General features: G+C 39.9%; 1 protein-coding gene across 4 annotated transcripts in view; it reads right to left on the bottom strand.

The window, feature by feature from the left end:
* Positions 1-26,566, bottom strand: part of PLA2G6 (phospholipase A2 group VI) — a 1,377,288-nt gene that overhangs the window by 964,652 nt on the left and 386,070 nt on the right. For all 4 annotated transcript variants that reach the window (XM_044068476.1, XM_044068486.1, XM_044068491.1 and 1 more), the window contains exon 7: positions 3,683-3,791. In XM_044068476.1, the coding sequence (XP_043924411.1) occupies positions 3,683-3,791 (109 nt within the window). The remainder of the gene's footprint in view (positions 1-3,682; positions 3,792-26,566) is intronic.

Raw genomic sequence — 26,566 nt, 5'->3', positions numbered from 1 at the left:
AGGAGGGTTTACCCTTGCTTACCTGGATGATATTGCCATCTACAGCCATTCCTGGCAAGAGCACCTTCAGCATGTCAGGGAGGTGCTGGGCAGACTACAGAGGGCAGGGATGACCATTAAGCCCAACAAATGGCAGGTGGGTATGGCAGAGGTATCATACCTGGGACATAGAGTGGGAAGTGGTAAGATCAGGCCAGAACCTGCCAAAGTGGAAGCCATTCAGGCATGGCCTGCACCTGTTACCAAAACGCAGGTGAGGGCATTCTTAGGGACAGTAGGGTACTACAGAAAGTTTGTCCCCAGTAATAGTACCACAGCTGCTCCCCTCACAGACTGGACAAGGAAAATCAGGCCAGGTAAGGTAATGTGGACAACAGCATGTGAGCAGGCATTCCAGAAGCTTAAAGAAGCTTTGGGAGGACCCCCTGTGTTAGCCAGTCCAGATTGCAGCAAAGAATTTGTTGTGCAGGTGGATGCTTCGAACCATTGGGCGGGGGCTGTATTTAGCCATATTTCTTCACAGGGAGAAGAGCACCCAGTGGTTTATCTGAATCGTAGGCTCCAACCAAGGGAGGAATGCTATGCAGCTGTAGAAAAAGGAATGTCTAGTCATAGTGTGGGCACTGCAGAAACTTCAGCCTTGTCTGTATGGAAGGAAATTCACTGTAGTTACAGATCACAATCCCCTAACATGGTTACATCGATCCAGCCAGCAAAATGCCAGGTTGCTAAGGTGGAGCCTAGGATTGCAAGCATATATGTCAGTGCAGCACCGCAGTGAGATTAGCAATGCCAACACAGATGGGCTGTCAAGACAGGGAATGGGATAAGGTATACCCAGACAGACCTAACCCTCTCAAGCAACATTTCTCAAGGGACACTTGAAAAACTAGCTTGAGTTCTCAGGTGGGGGAAGAAATGTGAAAAACTGAGGGGCTGTCAGCCCAGCCAGATAGAACTTTGTAGATAATTCTATGTCATTGTAAATATTAATATAATCCACAGGTTTGTTTTACAAATGTAAAGAGAACTATATGTTATGATTAAACTATATCTTGTACTGAGATTCAAAATGTAACCACAGCACACCCTGCTTGAAGAAATATTTTAAGTAAAGAATTTTACAACTGTGTCTGATCTCAAGCTCGGAGACAGGATGTCTGGGCTAGGACATTCTTTCTATTGTTTTAAGACTTACATAATTACTAGGTTGCACATGTAAAACTGTCTTTTATTGCTGTGGTTTCCTGGCAGGTGCAGCTTACAAAGAAATGTAAATTTTGAGTTTCTCTTAGCCTGGGAACTAAAGGAGAAGTGATAAAAATGATGTAATCTGAGATGAGTCAGCAGTACTGTGTATTATCAATTTAAGACTTTCTCAGAGAGAAAGACTGAGCATTTTGTATCTCATCTTGGATCTAGTAAGAACATCACTCACCAGCACTTGCTTGCTCTGTATGTAAGCAGTATTTAGGACAGTGATTTCTCTTAGAGATAGATAGGAACATAGCCAGATTAGTCTAGCTGTTTTCTATATTTATGTCAGACTATCCTACAATATTGTTTTAAAGTATTTCCTGTGATTTCTGAACTCTCTAATGTCATTGTGTTGAAGTAATAAGTATTGTTTTGTGTTTTTATTATTTATTAAAGATTTTTAAACCTCTTAACTCTGTGGCTGTTTTGTGTAGAGATAATGTAACCTCTAGAGTACTTGCATGTATTGGGTGATACTGTACAAAGCCACTCCAATAGCCTTGCTGTTTGTCACTTACTAACTGGATAATAATATTGGAGAGTAAAATTGGACACCCTTTGGTAAGGGCCTTTATTAGTAGCTGATAAACAGTGGTTGATGGAAGTGATTTCTACCTTATAGTCTGGACAGAAGGGGGCATAGTTGGAGAACCTATGCCAGCCTTCCTCAGCATTGTCTGTGTGTTTGTATATAACTCATATCAGTGTGTGTGTGTGTGTGTGTGTGTGTGTGTGTGTGTGTGTGTGTGTGTGCGCGCGCGCGTATGTGTCTGTGTGTGTGTGAAAGCTACTTGGGCAGGGACACGAAAACTGGTTGGACAGAGAGGGTGCTGGAGGTTTCAGCTTGACCACTAGGCTGAGATCTGTACCCTACACTGTACCAGTGGGGAGTCTTATTGGGGATCTGGAGAGAAAGGGAGAAACCAGCCCCAGAGTGACTGTGATCTATCTCTATGTGCTCTTAAGGGAAATTGTACTTTACTGTGTGTGTACTTGTTATCGTCCCAATGTGGACACTCCTCACTGGAGCTAGTGGTGAGGATTGAAGCTCCTTGATTACTGGGTCAGTGCACAGGTGTCACAGCAGCTATAAAAACACAGTCAAGGGAATAACGCCTCCTGATGTAAAATATCACATTTACTTTGATATTTTCTTTGCATTTACTGCACTGTTTTTCTCATTACTATGTACATTTTATGTCTTCTACATATTAATTGTACTGTGTAATTTAACACAGTGTGCATTATCCCCCCCCCCCCCCCAAAAAAAAAAAAAAAAACTTATGATCTTTTCTGTAAATGGATTCAGCTAGCTGGAATTTCCTAGTGAACAAAAACAAATACATTTATTTTCTGTCCCTGTGACTCATGGAAGACAATAATGACTGAAAAATGTACAAGTAGAGGTAACTTACAAAAACCCACACTCAGAGGAAGATGAGATGCAGCAAAGTGTCACCTTGGGCAAAAGGATGCCATCAAGCTGCATGCACAGCTCTGGTAAAGGGACCTGGCTGACCCCAAAGGGAAGCATGTCAATCAATGGCAGTTTAGGCGACTGCCATTTCATTAAAATGTTTTGCAGAAAGCAGTTTCATAGATAGTGAAGAATTCCCATTTCTCCACTGTTGTGCAACCTCGAAGTAGATATAATTAAGTTCAGTGCAAAGATTTACTCAGTTTTGCAAAAGTGCTTTCAGTGAAACGTTTTTGGGGTTTCTACTTTTGGGGAAAGTGGTGTCAATCTATCATCATGATTCATCCCAAACATAGGCACTCTAAAGAGACTCATGTCTTGTTTTCCTGTGTCCTGTTAGTAACTATCTCCTGGAAGACCACTAAAAATAATAACTTCAAAAAGGAAGTTACAAAACTAAATAATCATCTAATGCAAGGGAATAAAACATTTATACTTATCATATTACACTGGCCTGGAAATGACAAGCAAATCAGTAAACAAACAGTAGTGTCAAAAGCAAGGTGCACTGTCTTTGCAGCTGGGCTCCCTCTAATGGCCATGGTGCAAGACTGCATGCTACATAATGCACAAGTGATGTCCCACATTATAGCACACATCCACCTAACAAAGCAGCAACGATAGTGCTCAAAAGCTATTTTTGTTAGCAGATGAACCTTTGATGTGCACATTATGCTGAACAGGCTAATATAACTTACGACTTGACTATTGTACTTTCACTGAATTTGTGATAACATCACTATGGTTGTCGTCTTAGTCATATTCTTGACAGCACCAATGCAAGGTTCACTTCATGTTAGCAAATACTTGCCCATCAGCCTCATTTATGCCACAGTCTTGATACAGCTACATAAGGATGTCACTAAGTTTAAAGGACCCACAGACAACAAGATATAAATCAACAAACATTTTACTCTTAAAATCAGTGCTAGTGCAGAATACTCCCACCTTTACTTGCGCGAACTGCCAACAGCCTGGGCGTCTCTCCAAAGTCATTAGGTACATCAATTTCAGCACCAAATACAATGAGCGCCTTAATCATGACAAGCTTGTCTAGCTGTACAGACAAAACAATGATTAACAATAGTTACAACTCAAGCAATAGGTACTAAAATTTTAGTTAGTTTAATAACAGTGATTCTACACTTCCAAACGTATCAGACGTAAGCAACAGCACACCCTTACCCAGGTCAGTCATCCTTCTCCTGCTCTTCCTTCTCTTTATCTATATGCATTACATTTCTCATTCACATTATAATGATTTCAGTGCATTTGCTTATTCAACTCATGTCAAGTTTTGCTTTTTTTTATAGTGCATACAACATATTTACATACAAATCAAACACAATAAAGGAATGGAAAGGAAATTTGGAAACATGGGTAATAAAAACCACTACTAAGACATATTTAAAAGAAACTGCAGGGGACCCAAATTCTCTAATATTAACTGCTCCTCCGTAATTGACTTAGACTGATGCTTTACTTTAAAGTATACCACAAAAATGTAACAACATAGCTCTGGAGGTTTAAACTATACAGTAAGAGTTCTTGGGATGTCACTTTCATTCTATTTATAGTATGAGAGGGAATATGATTGTAACTGCTGCCATTTTTTTATGACAGACAAGTAAAATGCCACTGCTGGTCAACTGTTTCACATGATGACAATCACTACTTATTTTTAAAGGCAACCTGCAGGGGCTCTGACAAGATGGTAATACCTAGGTAAGCATCTTCCATGTTAATTCAGTAAAAAACTTTACTTAACAAAACAGAGTTTTGGAAAGACAAAACTGACAGGGTCAGCTATACTCTTTTAAAGGTTACAAATCCTGGATGCTCCAGAATGGGTTTATAGCACCTATATATATATATATATATATATATATATATATATATATATATATATATATATATATATATATTGTACAAAGGTGTCCAGGTTTCAAAGTAATAAAAGAGGGTCACTTGCAATAATACTGTTCAGTTTGAATTACCATACACAAACATGATCTCTTGTTCCTGACATGCCATTGATCCCAATGCTAGTGCAAATAACTAAAGAGAAAACATGCGTCCTTGCCTTAAACCCTCTTCTGTGGATAAATTATTTAGATACTAAAAAGTCTACTTTTAGGCATGTGGTACAGCCTTCATATATGACCTAAAAATTCTAGTATAAAAGAAAGTTGAAAATTACTTGTTTGGAGGGTTTTGGGTAAATATACCACATTCAACCTACTGAGGGTTTTCATGACATGTAAACTTATTACTAAAGAGGACTCCATTTCATGCTACATTCTGGTAAACAGGAAAGTACAATTGTGTAAGTAAACTTACCACAACAGTAGATTCTGAAATAAGATCACTGCTGCAGCAGCCTATATTACATGAGTTCTATCCTGCCTAGGATATAATATAACAGTTGGCCAGCTTCCACAGCCTAAGACCACCTTCTACATGCTCAAGCCACTGAAAGCTCAAGCAGGGCATGAAGAAAATCAGTCTGGATGCCAAGTCATTCAGAGCTTTCATGCCAACTGAAAAAGGGAAGCTAGACACCTGGAAGAGGTAAATGCAACATGCATAAAAATCAGTGTCTTCATCCTGGCAAATAAAACTCACATAAAAAATAGGAGGGATGGAGGAAGTGGCTACTGCAGCAGTGATCTAATCAAGCATCTACTGTTATGGCAAGTTTACTTACACAGATCACTGTTGCAGTAACCTTAGCTATATGGGTAGAACACTAAAGCTTAGAAAGAGTGAGAAGAGGAAGAATAAGAGACCAGGAGCACTCCTTGAATTGTCCTAGCAAAGCCTGCTCTAGACCTAGTAGTCTACTTTGTAGTGCTTTGTAAATGTGTGTACAGAGGACCAAGTTGTTGCTTCCGGAAGGTTTCTAGAGTATGCCCCTTTTCAAAAAGCCACTGAAGAAGCCAAGGCCGTAGTAGAATGTACTTGACCTTGCCTGGAATTGATTTGCTATAGTGGGAGTATCAAAAGAAAATAGAATAGGGCAACCATTTGGAAACTATCTGCTTTGACAATGGTTGTCTTTTTTTCTTACTTTCATAAGAAATTAAAAACTGATCAGAATTTCTTAGGATTTTACTTCTGAGAAGATAGTAGCTGAATTGACTGTGGAAATCAAGACTATGAAGAACCCTTTCTCCCTCATTTTAAGTTCTGGAAAGAAAATGGGGAGATGGACAGCTTGACTCAGGGTAAACTGAGATGCCCCTTTATGCATAAGTGAAGGATTTGTTCTAAAAGAAACCTTACCTTTGTGGAAAATGAGAAGGCTGACCCACCGTAAGAACTTGCAAATTAGACACACTTCTTGCATAGTCAGTGCAATCAGCAACATTGCTTTCCCATGTTAAGAACCTCAAACCACTTTGATGAGCTAGGTTCAAATGGAGGAAATGTTGATTTTTCCAAAACAAAATTAAGACCCCAAGGAGTCATCCGCTTTGTAGGTAGATAGTTATGCAGAACCGTTCAAAAACGGTTTGCAATGGGAGTGCATTAAAATAGGGGGATCCATACCCAGGCATGCTGAAACGGTTGAAAGATGAACCTTCATACAAGAACAAGAAAGGCCAGAGGATAGCAACACGTGAACAGACATACTGTAAAACCAGAGAAATGTTAGCCTTAAAAGAGTCTTGGTTCTTGATGTGGCACCAACTGCAAAACCCTTTCGATTTGCTAATATAGGATTTCCTAGCAGTATTTTCATTACCTCCTCTAATACCTGCTGCATATCCTAAGAAAACAGGTGCCTAAAAAATATTAAAACACCATCATCCAGGCAGTCAGTTCAAGTTGCTTCAGACTGGGGTGTATCAAGCAAAGTCTGTCTTGTGTGAGTAGGTCTTGTCTGTGAGTAAGCTTGTGGTAATTGCTTTTGGACAATTCTAAAAGTAGGTGGAATCAGTGTTGCCTAAGACAGAAGGGAGTCACCAAAATGACCTTTGTAAATCCCTTCTGAATCTTAATAACAACCCGGGATATAACTGCAAATGGTAGAAAAGCACACAGAAACATTCCTGTCCAAGGCAATGAGAATGCATCGGTTTTCCTGGCCTGCTTGCAGACAGTCCTAGAACAGAATTGTTTCCAGTTGTTTGCTGTAAGCAGAGGCAAACAGATCTATCTAAAGTGTTCTCCATAGCTGGATCAACTCTTGGAAGATCCCTGGATTCAATTTCCATTTATGCGGGTCTGACTATGTTTTGGTCTATTTTTTTTGTTCCATAAACCCTGCACATTTACCACCAAAGCCCCCCCCCCAAGCAAAGTCTGAGGCATCTTGTTGTTACAGACTGTATTGTAGCTGGGAGGGAGAATGGGAAACCTGGACTCAGATAAAGCCGGTCTCTCCACAAATCTCAGAACTGGAATTTGAAAAATCAAGGGGTATTGATGTTGGGCCATACATATTTTAGTTGCAGCTGAATCTTCCTCATGTGGAGTTTGGCTAAAGGAATCATAGATACTATGAATACTAATAATCCTGAGAAATGTCACTGTCGCTGTCTTCAGATGAGTGGAAAAAATTCAGGAATATAACTAGATACAGATCTAATTTTCCTGATGGAGAAAAGCTTTTTTGAATAGATGTATCCAGGATACACCCCAGGAAATCTATTCTATGGGATGGAATAAGACAAGATTTTTGAATGTTCTCCTGGTAACCCAGTCTGCAAAGAAGATCTCTTACCCAAGTGAGAGATTCCTGACTACTTGAAAAAGAATTTTCAAAGATAAGCAAGTCATCTAAATAAATAAAATGTGAATACCTTGCAATCTGCAATATGCTGTCAATGGAATTATACACTTTGTGAAAAACCTTGGAGCAGTGGATAACCCAAAAGGTAAAGCAGACAACCGAAAGTGTAATTCAGATACTGAAAACCTTAAAAAAAAAAACGCTTGAATTTTATGGCTATTGGAATGCAGTGATAAATATCATCTAAATCTAGGGTTACCAAAAAAAAAATGAAAGGGGGAATAAGCGGTAACTGGTTGAAAATGGACAGCAATTTTAACTTTGAAACATTCACAAACTGGTTGATAAAAAAAAAAAAAATCTAAGACTTGTCTCCATAAAGCTTTTTTATTTCTTTGGCACCAGAAACACCCTTGAATAAAGCCTTTTACCTGCAAGGGAAAGAAGAACAGACTTTACTACCCCTAGAGCAAAGAAAGAGGTCCTGAATGACAGGGGGAAATAAAGAAGGTTGATCAAGTAGATTTATTTATTTATTTATTGCATCTGTTTACCGGGAAAGTCCACTGGACCTAATACAGCCCATTTTCTGTGGAGGCCTGGGGAGAAAAGCTGAGACAAGAACATAGATACAGAAAATATTAAACAATTGTTAAAAAAGTAGATACAGTGTTACAGATAGTGATCACAGTAACATATACAGAATATATATTTTTAAATATAATATAATATTTTTAATTATATATTTTAAATATATAAGTAGGAATTTTGTTGATTGCCAGATGAATTCAATCAAATAGGTATAAACAGAGATATATTAATCAGCATTACTTTACCAGTATCAACAAGTGATAAAAAAAATAATAATTGTGGAGAAAATCTCATCAGTCAGCAGTAGCAAAAAGCATATGAGTTTAGTTATCATATAAGGAGAAGGAGGAGGTTAGGTTACAGAGCAGGTACATAGCCAGGAGGAGTTGAGATGATTTTTCAATATTTGTTTGAAGGTGGTGGTGGTGGTGATGACACAGAATCCCCCTAAAAAGGAGGTGGTGATTCCCACTGCCACCTATATGTCTGAAGGATAATTCTCGTAAGTCATTTGTACAAGGTTATCTAATACCAATACAGAAAGAGAACCAGCTGTTGGGGAAGAATTAAAGGGTTGTCAGGATGGCGGGGTATACTTTGTAGGTAGTCATTCCAACATGTTGAACTGTCCTTATTTCTGGGAGGCTCCACCCTTCTTTTATTTGCCTCATTGACACTGTTTTATGAGCATCTGCTTGCCTCATGTTTGTTGAGACCACTTATTTTACTTTTTATATAAGGATCCTGAATTAGGGATGAAACTTTCAACAAACCTGGAAGTTGAAGGCTGAGTCACCCCTTGAATCAGTTTTCCTCTCTCATCGTATTTTTCAGGACCTCAGCAGCAAATAGTCCAAATACAACCTCCCTATCAAGGTGAAAATTATAATTTTTAGCTTTTACATCTGGCAAATGTTGATATTGTAAGCATGCAAAACAAACCTAATAGCTGCTGCTCTGGAAGAGAAAGCTGAGTCATAAGAAGACAATGAAGTACGTTTTGAGTATTTAAGAAACAAAAACAATAAATGCATTTAGATAACAGATGAAGGAAAAGTGGAAGTTGTGTTCCTCAAATTTTCAAAAGAAGCAAGCAAAAACTTTAACATGCGAGTCTGACAATTAAGAATTCTAAAAATAAGAGTGGCAATACACTTTTTTCCCCAACCTATTAAAAACTTTCCCATCCTTGTTAGAGGGACAGGCAGTAACATTTACTAAATGGTTAGTTGCAGAAGGCTTTGACAAGGAATTTATTGCAAGGTCAAGATCTGGGAGTAGAAAATAAGTCTTAAACAGATAAAAATCTGATAAAAGGGCAGCAAAGGTCTGGTGTATCAAACGTAGACCAAACAAACTAAAAATATATACACCAAAAACTAAACATGGCTGAAATAAAAGTGAAGTAATTTACTGTAAGGTAAGCGTTTTCGTGCTCAGATACAAGCACTTCATCAGACAAATTACACTACAAAATAAAGCCATTAAATAGAACTCATTAACATCTATATCATTATATAATTACACAATCAAACATTTAATGTGGCAATTTGCGATCTTTTATTAGAGGTTTTAAAGGAATATTACCATTCAGGCCAGGAAACCTGTCTGCCTGTAAGGTAACAATCCACTTAACTTTCAGCCCTCTCAACCTTATTATTTAAATCATCTTCCTCTAATACTATTCTTAAAATTTTGCAATACTAAAAAAATAAAATTATGATCTTTAAAATCTGCCACATGTCTATATAGAGCACTAGTGACATCTTTATTCCTTATATATCCAACATGCTCTAAAAGACATTCCCTCAAAGACCTACACGTTTTCCCCACATAAAAACAGCAGCATTTATTACATAAAGCTAAATAAACAAGACTGCAAGTGGAACAATCAGCATAAAACCTAGGGGTGTATGTCAAACCATTAACTGGATGTAAAAAAAACTTTAGAGTTAGAAATAAATGAACAAGCCATACATCCACGACACGGGTACTTACCCTTCCTGTTGGATAGCTGTATAGAATTCTTACCACGAAGATAAAGTGGTCTTTTGAGGGATAAACTATTCTTAAAACAAAACTCTGGTTCAATACCAACAATCTCACTTATCTTCTCATCAGCAGTAAGGACTGGCCAATTCCTACGTATAATACCACACATCTTATTCACATCACTGGTATACATCAAAACAGGTAAACAGTAAAGCCTATGAAAAATAAAACAATGCTCTCAAAAAAGTACTGCTTTGCTAGAATTAGAGAAAATGTGGAAGGTTTTCCTCCAAAGGGAGTTTCTCTTATGTATACGTATTATGTTTTTTTTTCCACTATTATTTTTCTGATAAAATTTACCCCATTGTATGTATTCATTGTAACCGCTGACACCGTTAACAATTGTAAAACTGTGAAGCTTTTCTCCCCGGGCCTCCGCTGAAAAAGGGCTACTTAGTTCAGTCAGACTAACCCAGTCAACAAATGTAAAATAAATAAATAAATCTGCCCAGCAATGGAAAAACAAACCATTGCTCCTTGAAAGTCTGCAACAGGCGAGCTCTTCAGTGGGAGGAAAGCTCTGAAGGACTTTGAGCCCAAACCAATGACTTACTCCCTGCCCTGTTCAAGCTTTCAATGGTCTAGGTGTGTGGAAAGTTGGCTATCTGTTACATCCTAGGCAGGATATAATCCATACAGTTTATGCAAATGCAGCAGTGATGTAATGATGAACACCATGATTTTTCATATCGTTACCTCTCTGCTTCGGATAAAATAAGAGTGAACGAGAGTTGAAAAAAAAGGCTCAAGTCTGGCAGCCACCGTGATTCTGAATTCTTTGCAGAAAGTACTAAGGAAGTTTAAAGAGCGATATAAAAATGACACTGGATAGGGTCTTTTAAAGGCTTTAATAGGACTGTAGTACTTTCTGCTTCCCATGAAGCGAATGGGGGGAATTCAATACTCCAGGTATCACTAAAGATTTCAAGCAAGCACTGCAAAGTGTCTAAGGAAAATTTTGAATATAAATCTGATGTCTTCAATGGTGCAAGGAGTTTTAGCTGCTTCTTTTAGGTCCACTACAGAGAAAGAATAAATAAATACATGTAGATGTAAAAGACGGTAACCATTTGAAATGCTGGGACCTGCTAAAGTGAGTCCCAAAACATGGAAATTGAAGTCAGAGATGACTATTTCCTCAAAATATTCTCTTTTCTCCAAGGTATGGCAATCTCAGAGTTGGTATATACAAGTTCTTAGGGGCGGGACTTGTCCCCGTGGGAAAAAAATAAATAAATTAAAGAAGTGTTTTTCAAGATTCTCTCTTTTCCTGGGTTTTTGGTCTTTTTTTTCCATCTTGTTAGCACACGGCATTTTGAGTACTGACATTTCAACAGAAAGCTGTAAAAGAATCAACCTTTTGTAATCTAAAATTGTAAAGTCCTGAGTCGTTATAACAGAATGGTATTCCACAGTTTGCAAAAAAAAAGAATTGAAGTGCTTTAGCACTTTTACTAATCTAGTGTAAAAAAGTTCATTTGAACATTATAAAAAGTAGAAAAATGATGTCTATAGCTTTGTCTTTTTTTAATCTGCATTACTTTTATACATACTAAATGTTAAGGAACAAAAATATAATTTAAGAGGAATATTCACAAACCTTGTCCAAAACAGTATGTGGGGAAAAACACATATCATAACCCAACCTACAGAATTCACAAATATCCCACAGATCAGTAGACTCTCTGATGTACTACTGAGTACCTTGAAGAGGCCAAGTACAACCTGTGTGTAAACAAATGATGTCACTCACCGGTGCCGGTGGTACAGAGGCCGAATGTATTAACTATGACCTAGGGAAACCGAGTTTGCCAAGTTGCTTGTTTGCTTGAGGGCACTGGCTGGGAGGATGAGTGGGCACTTCCAGGGGAATTGAGGCTGAGCCAGCTGCACAAAATGCCACTATCCTTTGGAAGATGGGTGATGTAGAAGGGTGGCCTGGGATGGGTTGTTAGGCTCACCAAGTCACCAGTGGGATGTAATCTTGATAGGTAAAGGGTATTGGGGGCCACAGCAGAAATGCAGTTTGCATCTCCCCTTGGCCAGGGGTTTGAGATAGACTATCCAAGTGCTCTGTCAGAAAACCATTGACAGCACAAAACATCTTCTTAGCCACTTGAGTGATGATCCTCTGCCACTTCAACAGACATTGCTATCATTCCACTTGGAATTTATGGAAAACAGAAACAAACAGGCACTGTCTGACTGGGAGGGGGTTGAGCTTTATAGTTGGCAAGCACAGGGACAAAAATCACTTAAGAAAAAAATTACATCTTCACCATTTTCTGAGATTTACAAACATGTGAATCAAAGACTAAACTAAGCAGGCGAAGCTGACATTTATAGAGCTCCAATTGCAAGCTAACTGCTTAAATAATCAAACAAATAGACCTAATGTCCCTAGAAAACAGATGCAGTGCATGACTGTGTAACCTCATCAAACATTATAGAGCATACAAGTTAGGAAAAATATACAACCACAGAGCCTATGTTGGTAGATGTACTGTTCAGAGTAAAGGACTGTGACAGCCACACTCCACTGTGTCCCATACACTGTTATGTCACTGAGCTCCTTGTCAATGTGAGCTATATCTATACCATATCCTTATACTCACAAGATGCAAATGACAGCTAATCTGCAATCCAGGCAAAGGAGACTGAAATTTTAAAGAATCACTCCTGGCTATGAATGTGAAGAAAGGAATATTATGAGCTTTGTCTCCAGCCCTCTGTGCAGTACCATCAGTCTACAGTTGCATAGTGCTTTCAAACTATATAACACTATGTGCACTACATACAGCTGGTACACTCAAAGAGAACAATAAGGACATGGATGCAATCACATCTGAGGTGTTCCAGTGCCCAAAAGACACCCAAGTGTGCTTGACACTAGAATGCCTTTGCCTAGAATATATTGTCCCCTACACAAACAGAGCATACATCTGTGGCCCTGGTGTCATGAACCTCTTCCAAATGAGACAAATGTCATATAATTTATACACAGCTGCTATGTTGTCTTTTGGAGTGGATAGAGCATACGTCGCATGTCCCATACATGTATCAGCAGACCTTTCTGAAAGGTAAGCAGCAGAAAGTGGTTTACTACTGAAAGTTCAAATCAGCTTCAGTCAACCAATAACAAAGGTCGACTCGAAATGCTGAATCCGCAATTTCGAATTTAAACCTAAAGCGAAACTGAAGACATCAACCACCATGGTTCGATGTATTCGACATAGCAGGCGGTGATGTCACTCACTTCCTGCTATCCACATTAACGTAATGTTGAACTCTACAGTCAACGGTATGTTACTTCTAGTGCTTTGCAAGGGGGCTACGCCCCCCCCTGCATCCCCCATGTGGGGGGTTCTGCCCCCCACCCCCTGTACATTAAATATACCAACTCCGAGATCACAGTACAATGAGGAAATGGGCTAATTCCCTGTTCCTCACTGAAGCGCGACCTCCCTGCACAATGTCAAACCAAAATGATCAACCTACACTACCCGTTCGCTATAGTGTAACTCGATCGATTTTGGTTCTACATTTTGCCTACCTGGGAAACTGCCTTTCGACCATGTGCCGGTCGACTGAGGCAGTTTCAATGGTTGCTACAGTAAACCACACAAAGCTATGCAGAGTGGCTCTTGCACCAGACAGTAGCTGCACATTGCAAGAGACCTCTGCATGCCAGTGCGACAGTGCACATAGTAAACATATAATGAGATTAGGACATCAGAGTCATACAGTACAGTTTCATACGGTACAGTTATAGACTTTTGTGTGACTCTATACCAAAGTGTCAGTGTTAAAGAAAATAAAAATTTTAGTAACACTATATATAAGCAAATTGGAAATTTACTGTTTACATTGTGTGTGTTGTTGGACTACATTTCTAACTGCTTTTTAAGCAGAACATGGAACTCCTGCTGCTAGTGTATATACATATTTCTCAATGTCTGGACTTTGTCCATGTTATGCATGCATGGCCTAATATTAGCATTATTCATTTTTATTAATAGCATTCATGTCACGACAGCTGAGAAGCCACAACATATACAACCCAGATAAAGTACTCTGCAGTATACTTGTGGATCCGCACACCCATTATTCTAGGGTTATTATAGTCTTTTTATCTATAACTTCTTGTATAAAGATACTTAGGGCTTTGATAATATAGCATTTGCACATAACTTGACTTTACTCAAGTTCTGAGAATAGTTATTTGTAGAGAGTCCTAAAAACATCCTAATTAGTGCTGCTAATTTGATGAGGTGTAATTCAAGTTAGAAGTCTTGCACGTAGACCGCATTTAACATTACTTCAGAAAAAGATATTCTAATCTCCATTTCATCATCATCTTCTTTCGGCTGTTCCCGTTAGGGGTCACCACAGCAGATCACCTGTTTCCATTTCTTCCTGTCCTCTGCATCTTGCTCTGTCACACCAGCCGCCTGCATGTCCTCTCTCACCACATCCATAAACCTTATCTTAGGCCTTCCTCTTTTCCTGTTACCTGGTAGCTTCATCCTTAGCATCTTTTTCCCAATATACTCAGCATCCCTCCTCAGCACATGTCCAAACCAACGTAATCGTGCCTCTCTGGCTTTGTCTCCAAACCTTCCAACCTGGGCTGACCCTCTAATATACTTATTCCTAATGCTGTCCACCCTCGTCACACCCAGTGCAAATCTTAACATCTTTAATTCTGCCACATCCAGCTCAAACACCTGCCTTTTTGTCAATGCCACTGTCTCCAACCCATATAACATAGCTCGTCTCACTACCCTCTTGTAGACATTCCCTTTCACTCTTACAGGTACTCATCTGTCACAAATCACTCCTGACACTCTTCTCCACCCACTCCATCCTGCCTGTACTCTCTTCTTCACCTCTCTTCCACACTCACCGTTACTCTGAACTATTGACCCCAAGTATTTAAACTCATCCACCTTCGCCACCTCTACTCCTTGCATCCTCACCATTCCTCTATCCTCCCTCTCATTCACACATATATATTCTTAGTCCTGCTGACCTTCATTCCTCTTCTCTCTAGAGCATATCTCCATCTCTCCAGGGTTTCCCCCACCTGTTCCCTACTCTCACTACAGATCACAATGTCATCTGCAAACATCATAGTCCACGGGGACTCCTGTAATCTCCATTTAAAGATATATAATTAAATTATTATACTTGGCTTTGCAGTCATTTGGCAATGTCCTGAGTTTTGAGAAAACTTGGAAGAGTCTCCAGATAGCCAGTAAACTCAGTCTACTGAGTTTTGCTTGTACTGAAGTAATATGGTGGTCAGAAAGTGGTATGGGTAGAAAGTATAGTTCTGCAACTAAAACTTACCATAGCAGTAGATGTTCTAATCTCTGTTGCAGTAAACTGAGCTATATAGATTTCACTCCAACTGCAACAAACCAGCTTTTCAAAGCTAAAGATGCCTTCCTTACACTCCAACTGCAGGGAGCTCAAGCAGAGCTCCATAAAAAGACAGTTTGGAGCATGAAAGGCTTAAGAGCATTTTTTGCCCGGGAGGGCGGCACGAGTCCTGAAGAACAATGCTAGGAAACAAAACAGTTAACTACATACAAAACAAGCAAGAAAAGGTGTGTAGAAGGACAGGAGACTACTGCAATAATGATCTATTAGAACATCTCATGTTAAGGTAAGTTTTACTTACTCAACTCTACTATGTTAAAAATGCAGGTCACTGTTGCAGTAGCCTAAGCTATATGGTTAGATTACTACAGCCTGGGGAAGGAAAAGAAAAAGGAGAAGGCCAACAAATTCAGTCTCTAGAAGCCCTTGGGGAATAGTCCTAGCAAAGCCTGTTCTGGAACTGGGAAAGAAATCAGGGTTTGCAGTGCTTTGTAAGTGTGCACAGTTGCCCATGTTGCTTCCTCTACAATACTTCTAGAGTCTAGCCCCTTTCCAGAAAGCCACCAAAGAAACCAACTCTCTTGTGAAATAGAATGAAAGCCAAGCTGGAAGTGGCATGTCATGATGAGTATAACAAAGGACAATATCGTGCGATAAACCATCTGGAAATGGTCTACACATTGAAACTGGTCATTTCCTTTTACCTTCATAGGATACAAAGAGCTGATCAGCTTTTCTGAAGGTTCGAGTTTTGTCTAAGAAGTATCTGCGCTGCCTATGGACATCTAAAGTGTGAAGGATCATTTCTCCCTTATTTTACGTTTAGGAAAGAAAACTGGAAGATTAATAACCTGCAAAAATTAAACTCTGAGACCACTTCAGGCAAAAAAGGTGGGACTTGCTCTAAAAGAAAACTTATCCCTATGTACAACAAGATAGGGTTGACTTACTGTAAGAGCTTCTAACTCAGATCCTCTCTAGCACATGTCAGAGCAATGAGTACACAGTCTTCCAAGTTAAGAACCTCAATTTATCCAGAAGGTAATATCATTGTTGCCATGTCCAAAAGTGAGTCACCACCACAGTTTTGGGAGAGACCTTCTGTATCTTTATAAGAACCATGGATTTCGGAGGAAAGGGTGAGAAAGCATGCAGGAATATTCCCTTCCAAGGGAATGAGAAAGCATCTGTCTTCCAGGCCTGTTTGCAAGAAGTTCTTAAGTTGAATTTCTTTAGCTGTCTGTTCTGAAGGGAGGCAAACAGATCTACTTGATGTGTTCCCTACAGCTGGATCAATTCCTGGAAGACTACAGGATGAAGTATCAATTCATGGAATCTGTCTTGGTTTATCTGAGCTCATCTGCAACCAACTTTTGCTCAGATGGAATGTATGAAGCTTAAAGAGTTAAAATGGAGCAGAGTTGCTACCTTCCAGGCTTTCATAGCTTGTCTGCAAAAGTTAATATCTAATACCCTCCAATTTGTTTACATACCATATGACTGTGATGTTACCTGTGTTTACCCTCAGAGGTCCTGGGGACCAGAGCACTACTAAATTCAAATAAGCCACTGATGTTTATGTGCTTCTGTCTACAGGATGCCACAGAATTTGCATATTTACTGTTTTTGAAACGACTCCCCACATGAGGTCTGCAGCATATGTGGTGACTGACTGGGGGGGGGGGGGGGGTGGGGGGTTGGAAGAGAGAATGGAGGACTTGGATTGCAAGCTTTTTAGTCCATCCACCATCTAATCTTCTGTATACCAATCCTAGAACTGGAATCTGAAAGGAAAAAGTGTGCTGATGCTGACTTCAAACTGATCAGAGCTGATACTGTGATTTCCTCATGAGTGGTCTTGTCAGGGGAAGCATGAGAATCATCAATGCCATGTACCTCAGAATCCTGAGAAACTCCTTTGCCAAGGCATTGTTTAAACTCCGGAAGAACTGTTGAAACAAACAAATCTACTTAGTCTGGAAGAAGAATGTGCACAGATCTCACAAAACTTCTTATGAAATCTTGTGCTGAGCTTGACTTTGTGCCTCTGGCCTGCAGCTTATCAAAACCTTTTAAAATCTTTTAATCACTCTGAGGGTGTCCTTATAAGGACACCCTGCTAATAAAGTTAAAGGGGGGGGGGGTAGCACAGTCAGAAATAGGGGAGAAAGCAGACAAGGAAAATACAAAAGGAATTCATGAAGAGGGCTGTGCTGGAGAAATAATAAAAGAATGGAGAAAAATAAAAGTTTTATCTAGCTATTCAGACAAAATGATAACATTGCAAAAATCAGATGTTGAAATGAAGAAAAGGCTGGCTAGGTGCACAGTTTTTCAATAACAGTTTTTCAGAAAATAATAAAAAGTTAGCTGACAGAGCACACACACAAAATGATTTTCAGTTGCACCCAAGAAACTGTAAGGAACACACTACATTACTTTTACAAAAGAACAAATAAGCAACCAGACTGGTGTTCCATGGCAGGATTTGTCAACTAAGAGGTTACATCATGTGCATGCTCCAAATCTGGTCATAAGAAACCAGACAATGTATACATGAAAGATACAATCATACCAGTGTGAAGAACTTCTGTTAAAATAGCTGTAGAATAGGAAAGTATTAAAAAAATGAATCTGGGAAAGCAAAGTGTGGAAAATTATTATTTATTGTACAACAGACAGAACAGAAGCAAGTTTATACCAATGATCAGGTAATGTTGAGAAGCAAGTATGAGATTCAAGCATCAGTATCCAGTTGTCTTCAAAATATTTTTTTTCCTGGAGGATCAAAGACACTTTGGATGCAGAATAGGTTAAGGAGGAAATAAAAAGCTTTATGAAACAAACAGTGAGCCAGCAAGCAGATAGGCATATGAAAGGAGACTTTGCAAGAAAAAGTGGCAGAGAAAGACTAACATTTTATTGACTGTGTTAAACTGGCAGGTTAACAGTGCAGCATTTATTACACTAGGTCTTTAATGTTTAGAAAAACACTGAAGAGAATGAAGTAACTGCAAGTAAAACAGTTTTTGTTCTCGGTATTTATAAAAATAATTCACGACGTAAATTTCATGTTATATTGTAAATAGTTCCGCTGTGGCGACCCCAAACCGGGATAAGCCAAAAGACAACTCAACTCATTGTAAATAATTTTTGTATTAAGTGTGATCAGGGTATTTTAAATGTGAGGTGAGTAGTCTTATCAGTAACTGTTTTTTATATTAAAAGATATTAAAGTAAGCAAATAATTTTGCTTAGTAATAAGACATACATGCTTTACATTGTAATACGGTTAAAAAAGGCTATACAGAAGCATGTTAAAGTTTGTGATCTTGAGATGCTGGTTTGGGGGTGGGGTGCAAAAGGTATCACTTATATTATATGCAGAATTAAGATAACTTCTCTATTTTTACAGGGGTGGATGTCCAGAATAAAAGTCCTTGGTTTAAGCCATAAACAATCTCTTAAGCAAATTGCCTTGAAAAATAAGAGAAAATGATGAAAGGCATGGAAAATGGTAGGTTTCTCACGTCTGCAAAGCTATTAACTATTTTTTCAATAGCAAATGCTCTCAATGGGAGACAAAGTCAGAAGGTGCAGTCAGCTGACAAAGGGAAGTCTGTACATTTCACATAAAAAAACACTGTTAAAGAATCATTCATACATCCACATAGGTACAATCTGTTTTTTTTCTCTCTCATTGCTAACTTCTTTTACTTGGAGACCAGCTGTCTGCAGGAGCAAACAATTAATCTTGAAAGCTCTGAGGACTCTTTGTTGAGAGAAATGTAAGAGGAAAGATGTTATTAACATTTAAAGGTACAGTGGGAAATACTTCAATGAAAACTTTTGAAACCTTAACCATGCAAAGTGAGTAAGTAGCTGCTCCCTCTGCAGTCTTAATACTTAAATACATATTTTATAATAGTCAGAAATTAATTAATTTATTTAATGGTAGTTAATACACTTTTCATGGGGCTACAAATTAATGTTTACTGAAAGCATGCAAGCTGTGATTTTCGCATCTGGGAAAGGAATACAGATAAGACAAGAACAATAAGTAATTACTGTGAGTGGGAACACAGACTGTAAAAGTACAGTTATGTACACTTACCATAAATGCAAATGTTCGAGTGTATTCACTGTTGCAGTCCTAACTAATGGGTAGGTTATCCGGCTCCCGGTAGCCCTCGATTGGCCAGAATACCAAAGGTAAGTAAAAATTACATCGGCTGCGGTCGGATGTAAAGGAAGTCAGACGTCTGATACAAAAGGAGGTAGCAGACGTCACTTCCTCTGTCTTTCTTGCCATAACAGTCAAAAGCCCCAAGAAAACAATGCTTAAACCAAAAGCAATTTTGGCAAATAATATCAAATTTAGCCTGTACCTTAGGAAAAGAGAATAGGAGAGGACTAAAACAGGGGGAAGGAGGGAGGGAAACCAGGACTGGAACAGTGAATACACTCGAACATCTACATTTATGGTAAGTGTACACAACTGTACTATGTTCATTGTGTTTCACTGTTGCACTCCTAACTAATGGGTTGATTACCAAAGCCCAGAGAAAAGGGCGGAGGAACCAACAGAATCAAAGGTTGGAGATAATGCCCTGCAGAACAGCAGTGGCAAACCCTGCCCTGGCTCTAGAAAACAAAGTCAAATTATAATGCTTTGTGAAAGTGTGAACAGAATGTCAGCCTCCAAAATGTCTTTAGTAGAGACACCCCTTCAAAAGGCTGCAGAAGTGGAAGCTGCTCTTGTTGAGTGGGTCCTAACCCCTTGAGGAGGAACCTTGCCATGAAAGGAATAACAAAAAGTAATGCAATGTGCAATCCATTTAGAAATGGTTTATTTAGAAATAGCCTTGCCCTGGGCTCCAGGGGCAAAACTGACCAACAACTGTGCTGATTTCCGAAGGTCTTTAGTCCTGTCCAGGTAAAACTTAAGCTGTCTGTGCACATCAAGAGAATGTAGGATCCTTTCACCTCTATTACAAGGACTAGGAAAGAAGGTAGGAAGGTCAGACTACAAACCACCTTAGGCATAAAGGAGGGGTTGGATTTCAGAGAGACCCTATCTGCATGGAAAATAAGAAAAGGCTCCACAGCCATCAAAGCTTGCAGCTCTGAAACCCTCCTAGCTGAAGTTATAGCCAAGAGGAAGTCAGTCTTCCAAGAGAGAACCTTTAAATCTGCAATGGCAGCTGGCTCAAAAGGAGGAAGAGTGAGTTTCTCCAGAACAAAATTATGACCCCAGACAGGAGTAGGTGCCCTTCTAGGAGGTTTTAAGTTGCAAGCACCTCTGAGAAACATTTTCATCAGGGGATGAGAAAAAATAGGTTGCTCAAAAGAACAGTGGACAGAAATGGCTGATGCATGGATCTTGACAGAGGAAAAAGAAAAACCACCCTGAAGTAAATCAGCCAGGTATTCCAGGATCAAAGGAAGGGTAGGCTAAGAAGAAGATTCCCCTTTAGCAAGCATACAATGAGAGAACCTTTCCCATTTGTCAGTGTGGGACTTCCTAGTTCTAGGCCTCCTGGCCTCCCTCAGCACGTCAACCACCTGCTGGGAAAGGGAAGAAGAAAAGGATGGAGTCATACAATGAGCCATGCTGCCAAATAAAGAGACTGAAGATGAGGATGTAGAATGTTTCCCCCTTCCTGAACCAAATGATCTGGTTTCAGAGGAAGATGCCAAGGAGGAAATTGGGAGAGACTGCGAAGCAGTGGATACCAATGCTGTCTGGGCCAGTCCAGAGCTATGAGAATAGTCCTTGGTCGTTCATCCCTGATCTTCAATAATACTGTGGGAAGAAGAAGAAGAGGAGGGAAGGCATAAACTGACAGCAGCGTCCAAAGGAAGGAGAGATGCATCCACTTTCCAGGCTCTGCTGTGATGCTGTCTGGTGCAAAAAAGAGGTAGAAAATGGTTGCCTGGGGAGGAGAAAAGATCCACCTGAGATGTGCCCCAAAGTTGAATGATGCTGTAAAAGACTGCTCTGTTCAGCTGCCACACGTGAGGATCCAGGGTTTGTCTGCTCAACTGGTCTGCCAAAACATTGAACCTTCCTGGAAGAAACTGAGCTAGGAGATGCAGGCCCAGGGATGCTGCCACGGACCAGAGATTTATGCTCTGCCTGCCCAGGGGATAAGAATGCGTTCCTCCCTGCTTGTTGATGCACAACGTGACTGTGGTGTTGTCTGTTCTGACGAGCAGGATTCTTGGAGAAAGAAGATGCTTGAAAGCTAGTAAGGCCTGCTGAACTGCTATTAACTCCTTTAGATTTATGTGCAGGTGCATTTACTGGGCATTCCAATGTCCCTGTATGCATCTGCCATCCAGGTGAGCTTCCCAGGCATAGTCCGAAGCGTCTGTGTAAGAACTTGAGTGGCAGAAGGTGGGCAAAAAGGCATGCCTTTGTTTTGTAGACAGGCTGCTGCCCACCACAGAAACTCTGTCTGCAGAGATGGAAGCAGAGGAATCATCATATTCAGGTCCTGTGTGTGTTGACACCATATGTTCTTGAGGTACCATTGCAATTTCCTCATATGCAGTCTTGCATATGGAATCATGAGAATGCAAGAGACCATGTATCCCAGAGCTTGCAGGTATTTCCTTGCAGGGAACTGGGACAGGCTTGCCAAGTCCTTGAAGTAAACTGAAAGTTGTCTGCTTCTCCTGGGTGAGATATATCTGGGTGGCTGTGTTCAGACCCGCTCCCAGGAATGTTATCTCCTTGGATTGCACCATTTTTGATTTTTCCTCGTTGAGAGTGTAACGCAGGGAAGATAGAAGAGTCTTTACAAATTCTAGATCCTTTAACACCTGTTCCTGAGAATTTGCTTGAATTAGGCAGTCGTCCAAGTATGGAGAAAGCTGAATTTTCTTCTGCCTGCAAAAAGCAATGACTGGAACCAGGCATTTTGTGAAAACGCTGAGAGCAGTAGATAACCTAAAGGGCAGTGCAGAAAATTGATAATGTTGCTTGCCAACCCTGAAACAAAGGTATTGCCTGCAACTTTCCCTGATAGGGATGTGCAGATAAGCTTCTTTGAGATACAAGGTTACCAGCCAGGAATCCCTTTCTAAAATTGCTAGCAACTGATGCAGAGTGAACATTTTGAACTTTGGAATTACCAAGAAAGTGTTCAGAATGGCTAGATCTAGGAAAGGATGCCAGGTGCCTTCTTTTTTTGGAACGAGGAAAAGTCTGGAATAGAAACCCTGGCCTACCTGCTGAGCAGGAACTGATTCTATTGCTCCCAGATGAAATGGAGACAAATTTGCTTTTCTACTTCTGCCCGTTGGTTTGGAGGAGCGTCCGGGTATCCTTTGGGAACTGGAAAGGTGTGGAAAGAAAACTTGCACCCTAGGGATACAGTTCTGAGTACCCATTTGTCATCCATGATAGTGGCCCAGACATTTGCAAAAAAGGCCAACCTTCCCCTAAAGGACTCTCCAGGCAGGCAAGAACAGGCAGAAGTTAGATAAAGTTATTGAGAGTGTTTAGATTGAGATGCACGCTTAGAACTTCCCGCCTTGGAAGTGGAAGCCTGCCAACGCTTAGACCTTTGAGGGGTAGCCACCTGCCCCCTAGAAGATTTACAACCTCTAGTCCCAGAAAGGTTCTGTCTGCTGGTATCAGGAAACGTCCAACTCTTAGAAGGGTAATTCCTGCTAAAGCGAGGAGGTTGAACTTGCAGAAAATCCTTAACAGTTTGCATAGACTTGGCCTTATCCTCCACTTTTTTGAGCACTTCCTCTGCTTTGCTGCCAAAAAGACTGCCCTTATGCAAAGGTACATCTAAAAGCTTAGCCTTGCCTGGTAGGGGCTGTTCCCTGAGCCAAGGATGCCTCCTGATAACAGATCTAGTAGCTGTAGCCTTACAGGAGGCATCTAGAATGTCAAAACCACAATGTAAAGAATGCTTACTGACAAGACTGGCAAAATTCAGCAAGCCTGCATATCCTTACTCTCTGCCAACAGAGGCACACTTGCTATCCTAGACTTAATAGCTTCCAAGGTGTGCTGCTGGTACTTCAGCATATTAAAAAGAAAATTAGTAGATCTAATAGCAAGAGTAGCAGAGGTATAAACTTTTTACCCCACCTATGTAGGTTCCTAGATTCCCTGTCAGAGGGAACAGGATTTTTGGTAACAGTGACCTTAACTCCTTTAGGGCCTTGAGAAATAACCTCTGGATCAGCCAACAGATTCCTGAAAAGAAACAGATGAGAATCAGGGACTCTATAGTACCTCTCAGGTTTCCTGGGAGCAGGAGGAACCGAATTTGGAGTCATGGAATTTTCCAGAAAAACATCATCAACCACTTCCAACACTGGGGGAATAGCCAGAGGCTTATGTGGAGGTAAATCAAAAAACTCCCTAATCCTTTTCTTAGATTGGGGATCATTCTGACCTTCTCATTTAAAATGTTCCCTGAGGGTATTCAAAGTATTAACAAAAGAGAAATCCTCTGGGGGAGAAGCAGAAGGGATGGACTCCTCTGCATCTGAATCCTCAAAAGGGGAAAAAAACTGAGAAACTTCCTCTTCATCAGCAGAAATGCTAGAAGAATCAGAACCAGAAAAAGACAAAGCCTCAGAAGAAACATCCCTTCTCCTTTTAGAAGGAGAAAGCTGTGAACCCCTAAACAAGAGTCAAAAGGTCATTAGCCATTTTAACCATTTGGGATTGAGGGGAACGAGAAGAAACTGGAGCCTGCTTTTTCACAGGATTACGAATGGAAGATTTACCTGCAAGTCTGAAGGATTCGGGAGGCCTGGCAACTGCCGAAGTTGTAGTTGAGGTCGTTGGTATGAGCTTGCTGTATGAACAAAGAATGGAGGCCTCGAACACCAAAGTCAGCTTAGCGTCTTCGGCTCCAGCTGAAGAGGCGACCGACGAAAGGTCCGAAGGCAAAATGGAGGCCGGAGGCCTGGGGGACTCTGAAATGGTCTCACCTGAAGCCTGCGGTTGAAAATCCACGGACTGCAGGGGCTGCAAAGGCGCCTCACTGGCTACCGCATGACTGACGACCATCTTAACATCAGCCGAGGACTTAACCTTCTGAAGCCTGTCGCGGTCCTTATCCTTACGTTTCCTGGGGATATCCGAAGCCTGAAGACCAGCAGATGCCATAATGACAAACTAAGGCCAAACCCCAAAATGTTTAGTTAAAAGCTTACCCCGACGACAAATAGTACGCGGATTAAAGGAGGCACAGAGATCACAATTAGGAACATTGTGGTTAAGGCCTAAACAAATAATGCAATAGGAATGAAAATCTCTATGGGGAATCTGCTTTCCACAGGTAAGACAATTATTAACTTTTTCTGACATTCGTTAAGGCAAGAAAAGAGGAACACAACAGGGTACTTAGCTGTAGTTGATTTCAACTTTGTAGTCAGAAACCAAAAAAGGCAAACTGCCGACTGGCACTCATGCAAGAAATGCTTCTGCTTCAGGCTACGCAGCAAGGAAGACTGAGGAAGTGACGTTCGCTGCCTCCTTTTGTATCAGACGTCCTGACGTCCTTTACATCCGACGGCAGCCAATGTCATTTTTACTTACCTTTGGTATTCTGGCCGATCGAGGGCTACTGGGAGCCGGATAACCCATTAGTTAGGACTGCAACAGTGAACCACGATGAACATCATGTCCTTGACATGAGTAACCTTATTTTTTTTAAACTAGATTATGTCTGTGACTGCAGTTGTTGATTTGGGGCAACTGCTCCTATCTGGAGGGGATACGTGGTAACTGATCCTATTCCGGAAGAGTAAACTTCATTTACTGAAAATGTACATAGTCTGGTGTGTTTATTGCAAGTTAAAAAATGAGATACGGTTTCCAAATATTTGTTTGAAGGATGAAGCAAAAGTACTGGAAAAATGTGACAAACATTCAAATAAAGATATGAAGCAACTTCATAAGAGGTCAGCTAGCCAAACATTAGCATGTGCATGAAAATATACATTCAAAAGAACTGTCATGTATAATAGGTGGGAGTAAGTAATAGCTTTCTATCAAAATGGCTACTCTGTCCACATCATTGTGGAATGTAAATGGCCTTAAATACATAGACAAAAAAACAAAGAGTACTGAATTATATTAGGGCAATGAAGGATGCAAATAGCAATGCTGCAGGAAACACAGTTGAATAGAAATAAACGTGAATCTGACAAAGAAATTATTTCAAAATGGGCATTTAATCAGAATATCAGGGTCAACGGAAAAAGGGGACTAATAGTACTGATTATTAGAGGGACTCCAATAGCAATAATGATAGATTTGTGATAGTAAGGAACAATTACCAGAGGAGGATTATGCTGGTATGTATTTATATTGTACCCAAAACAGCTATTAACAAATCTTAAGAACATTTTGGGAGAAATGATCAGTCTTCAGCAGGGATGATTATGTATTGGTGAGTATTGTAACTTGATTGGCAATAGTCAGGATTTATCAGAGGGACCCAGAATGGAAATATAACAAAAGATGACTGATTTCTGAATAAAATTTATGAGAATACTGCTATGGTAAGATGTGAATTCACTGCTACAGGAACACACAATTCACATACCATATTCTCATGGTACAACAACTGGGTTAGATGGGATGAAAATTATTTTTCTCAGAAGCATGTAACTTTACGTGAAAGCTTTGAGACACAAACCAATTACTACTTCAGCTCATGAAACAATAAAAACCTAAGATAAAATCCATGGTAATGAAGTGAAAATTAGAAATTGGTACCTTCCTATTTGCATGTTAAAAAGAGAGGCATTTACGGAATGGGTAGTTAAAATGATTCAGGAGATATTAGGGAAGATATAAATTTCTTCAGAAATGTCAGCTAGTGAGAAAACTGTCAATGTTGAGGTGACACTCCAACCCCATGTAGAAAAATGGGAAATAAAGGGTTTGTGTGTAGATAGATGGATTGTTAGTGAATGGGATAAAATGAAAATAGGAAATATAATAGGAATTATTTAGAAAGATTACAGAATGAGGGGAACATATAGTACAAGCAGAGAAACAACTGCAGATTGATAAAGGG

This window comes from Protopterus annectens, chromosome 1.part0, assembly GCF_019279795.1.
Source record: "Protopterus annectens isolate FY-2018-M chromosome 1.part0, PAN1.0, whole genome shotgun sequence".
Classification (NCBI taxonomy): Eukaryota; Metazoa; Chordata; order Ceratodontiformes; family Protopteridae; genus Protopterus; species Protopterus annectens.
This window is presented reverse-complemented; position numbering and strand designations above follow the sequence as displayed.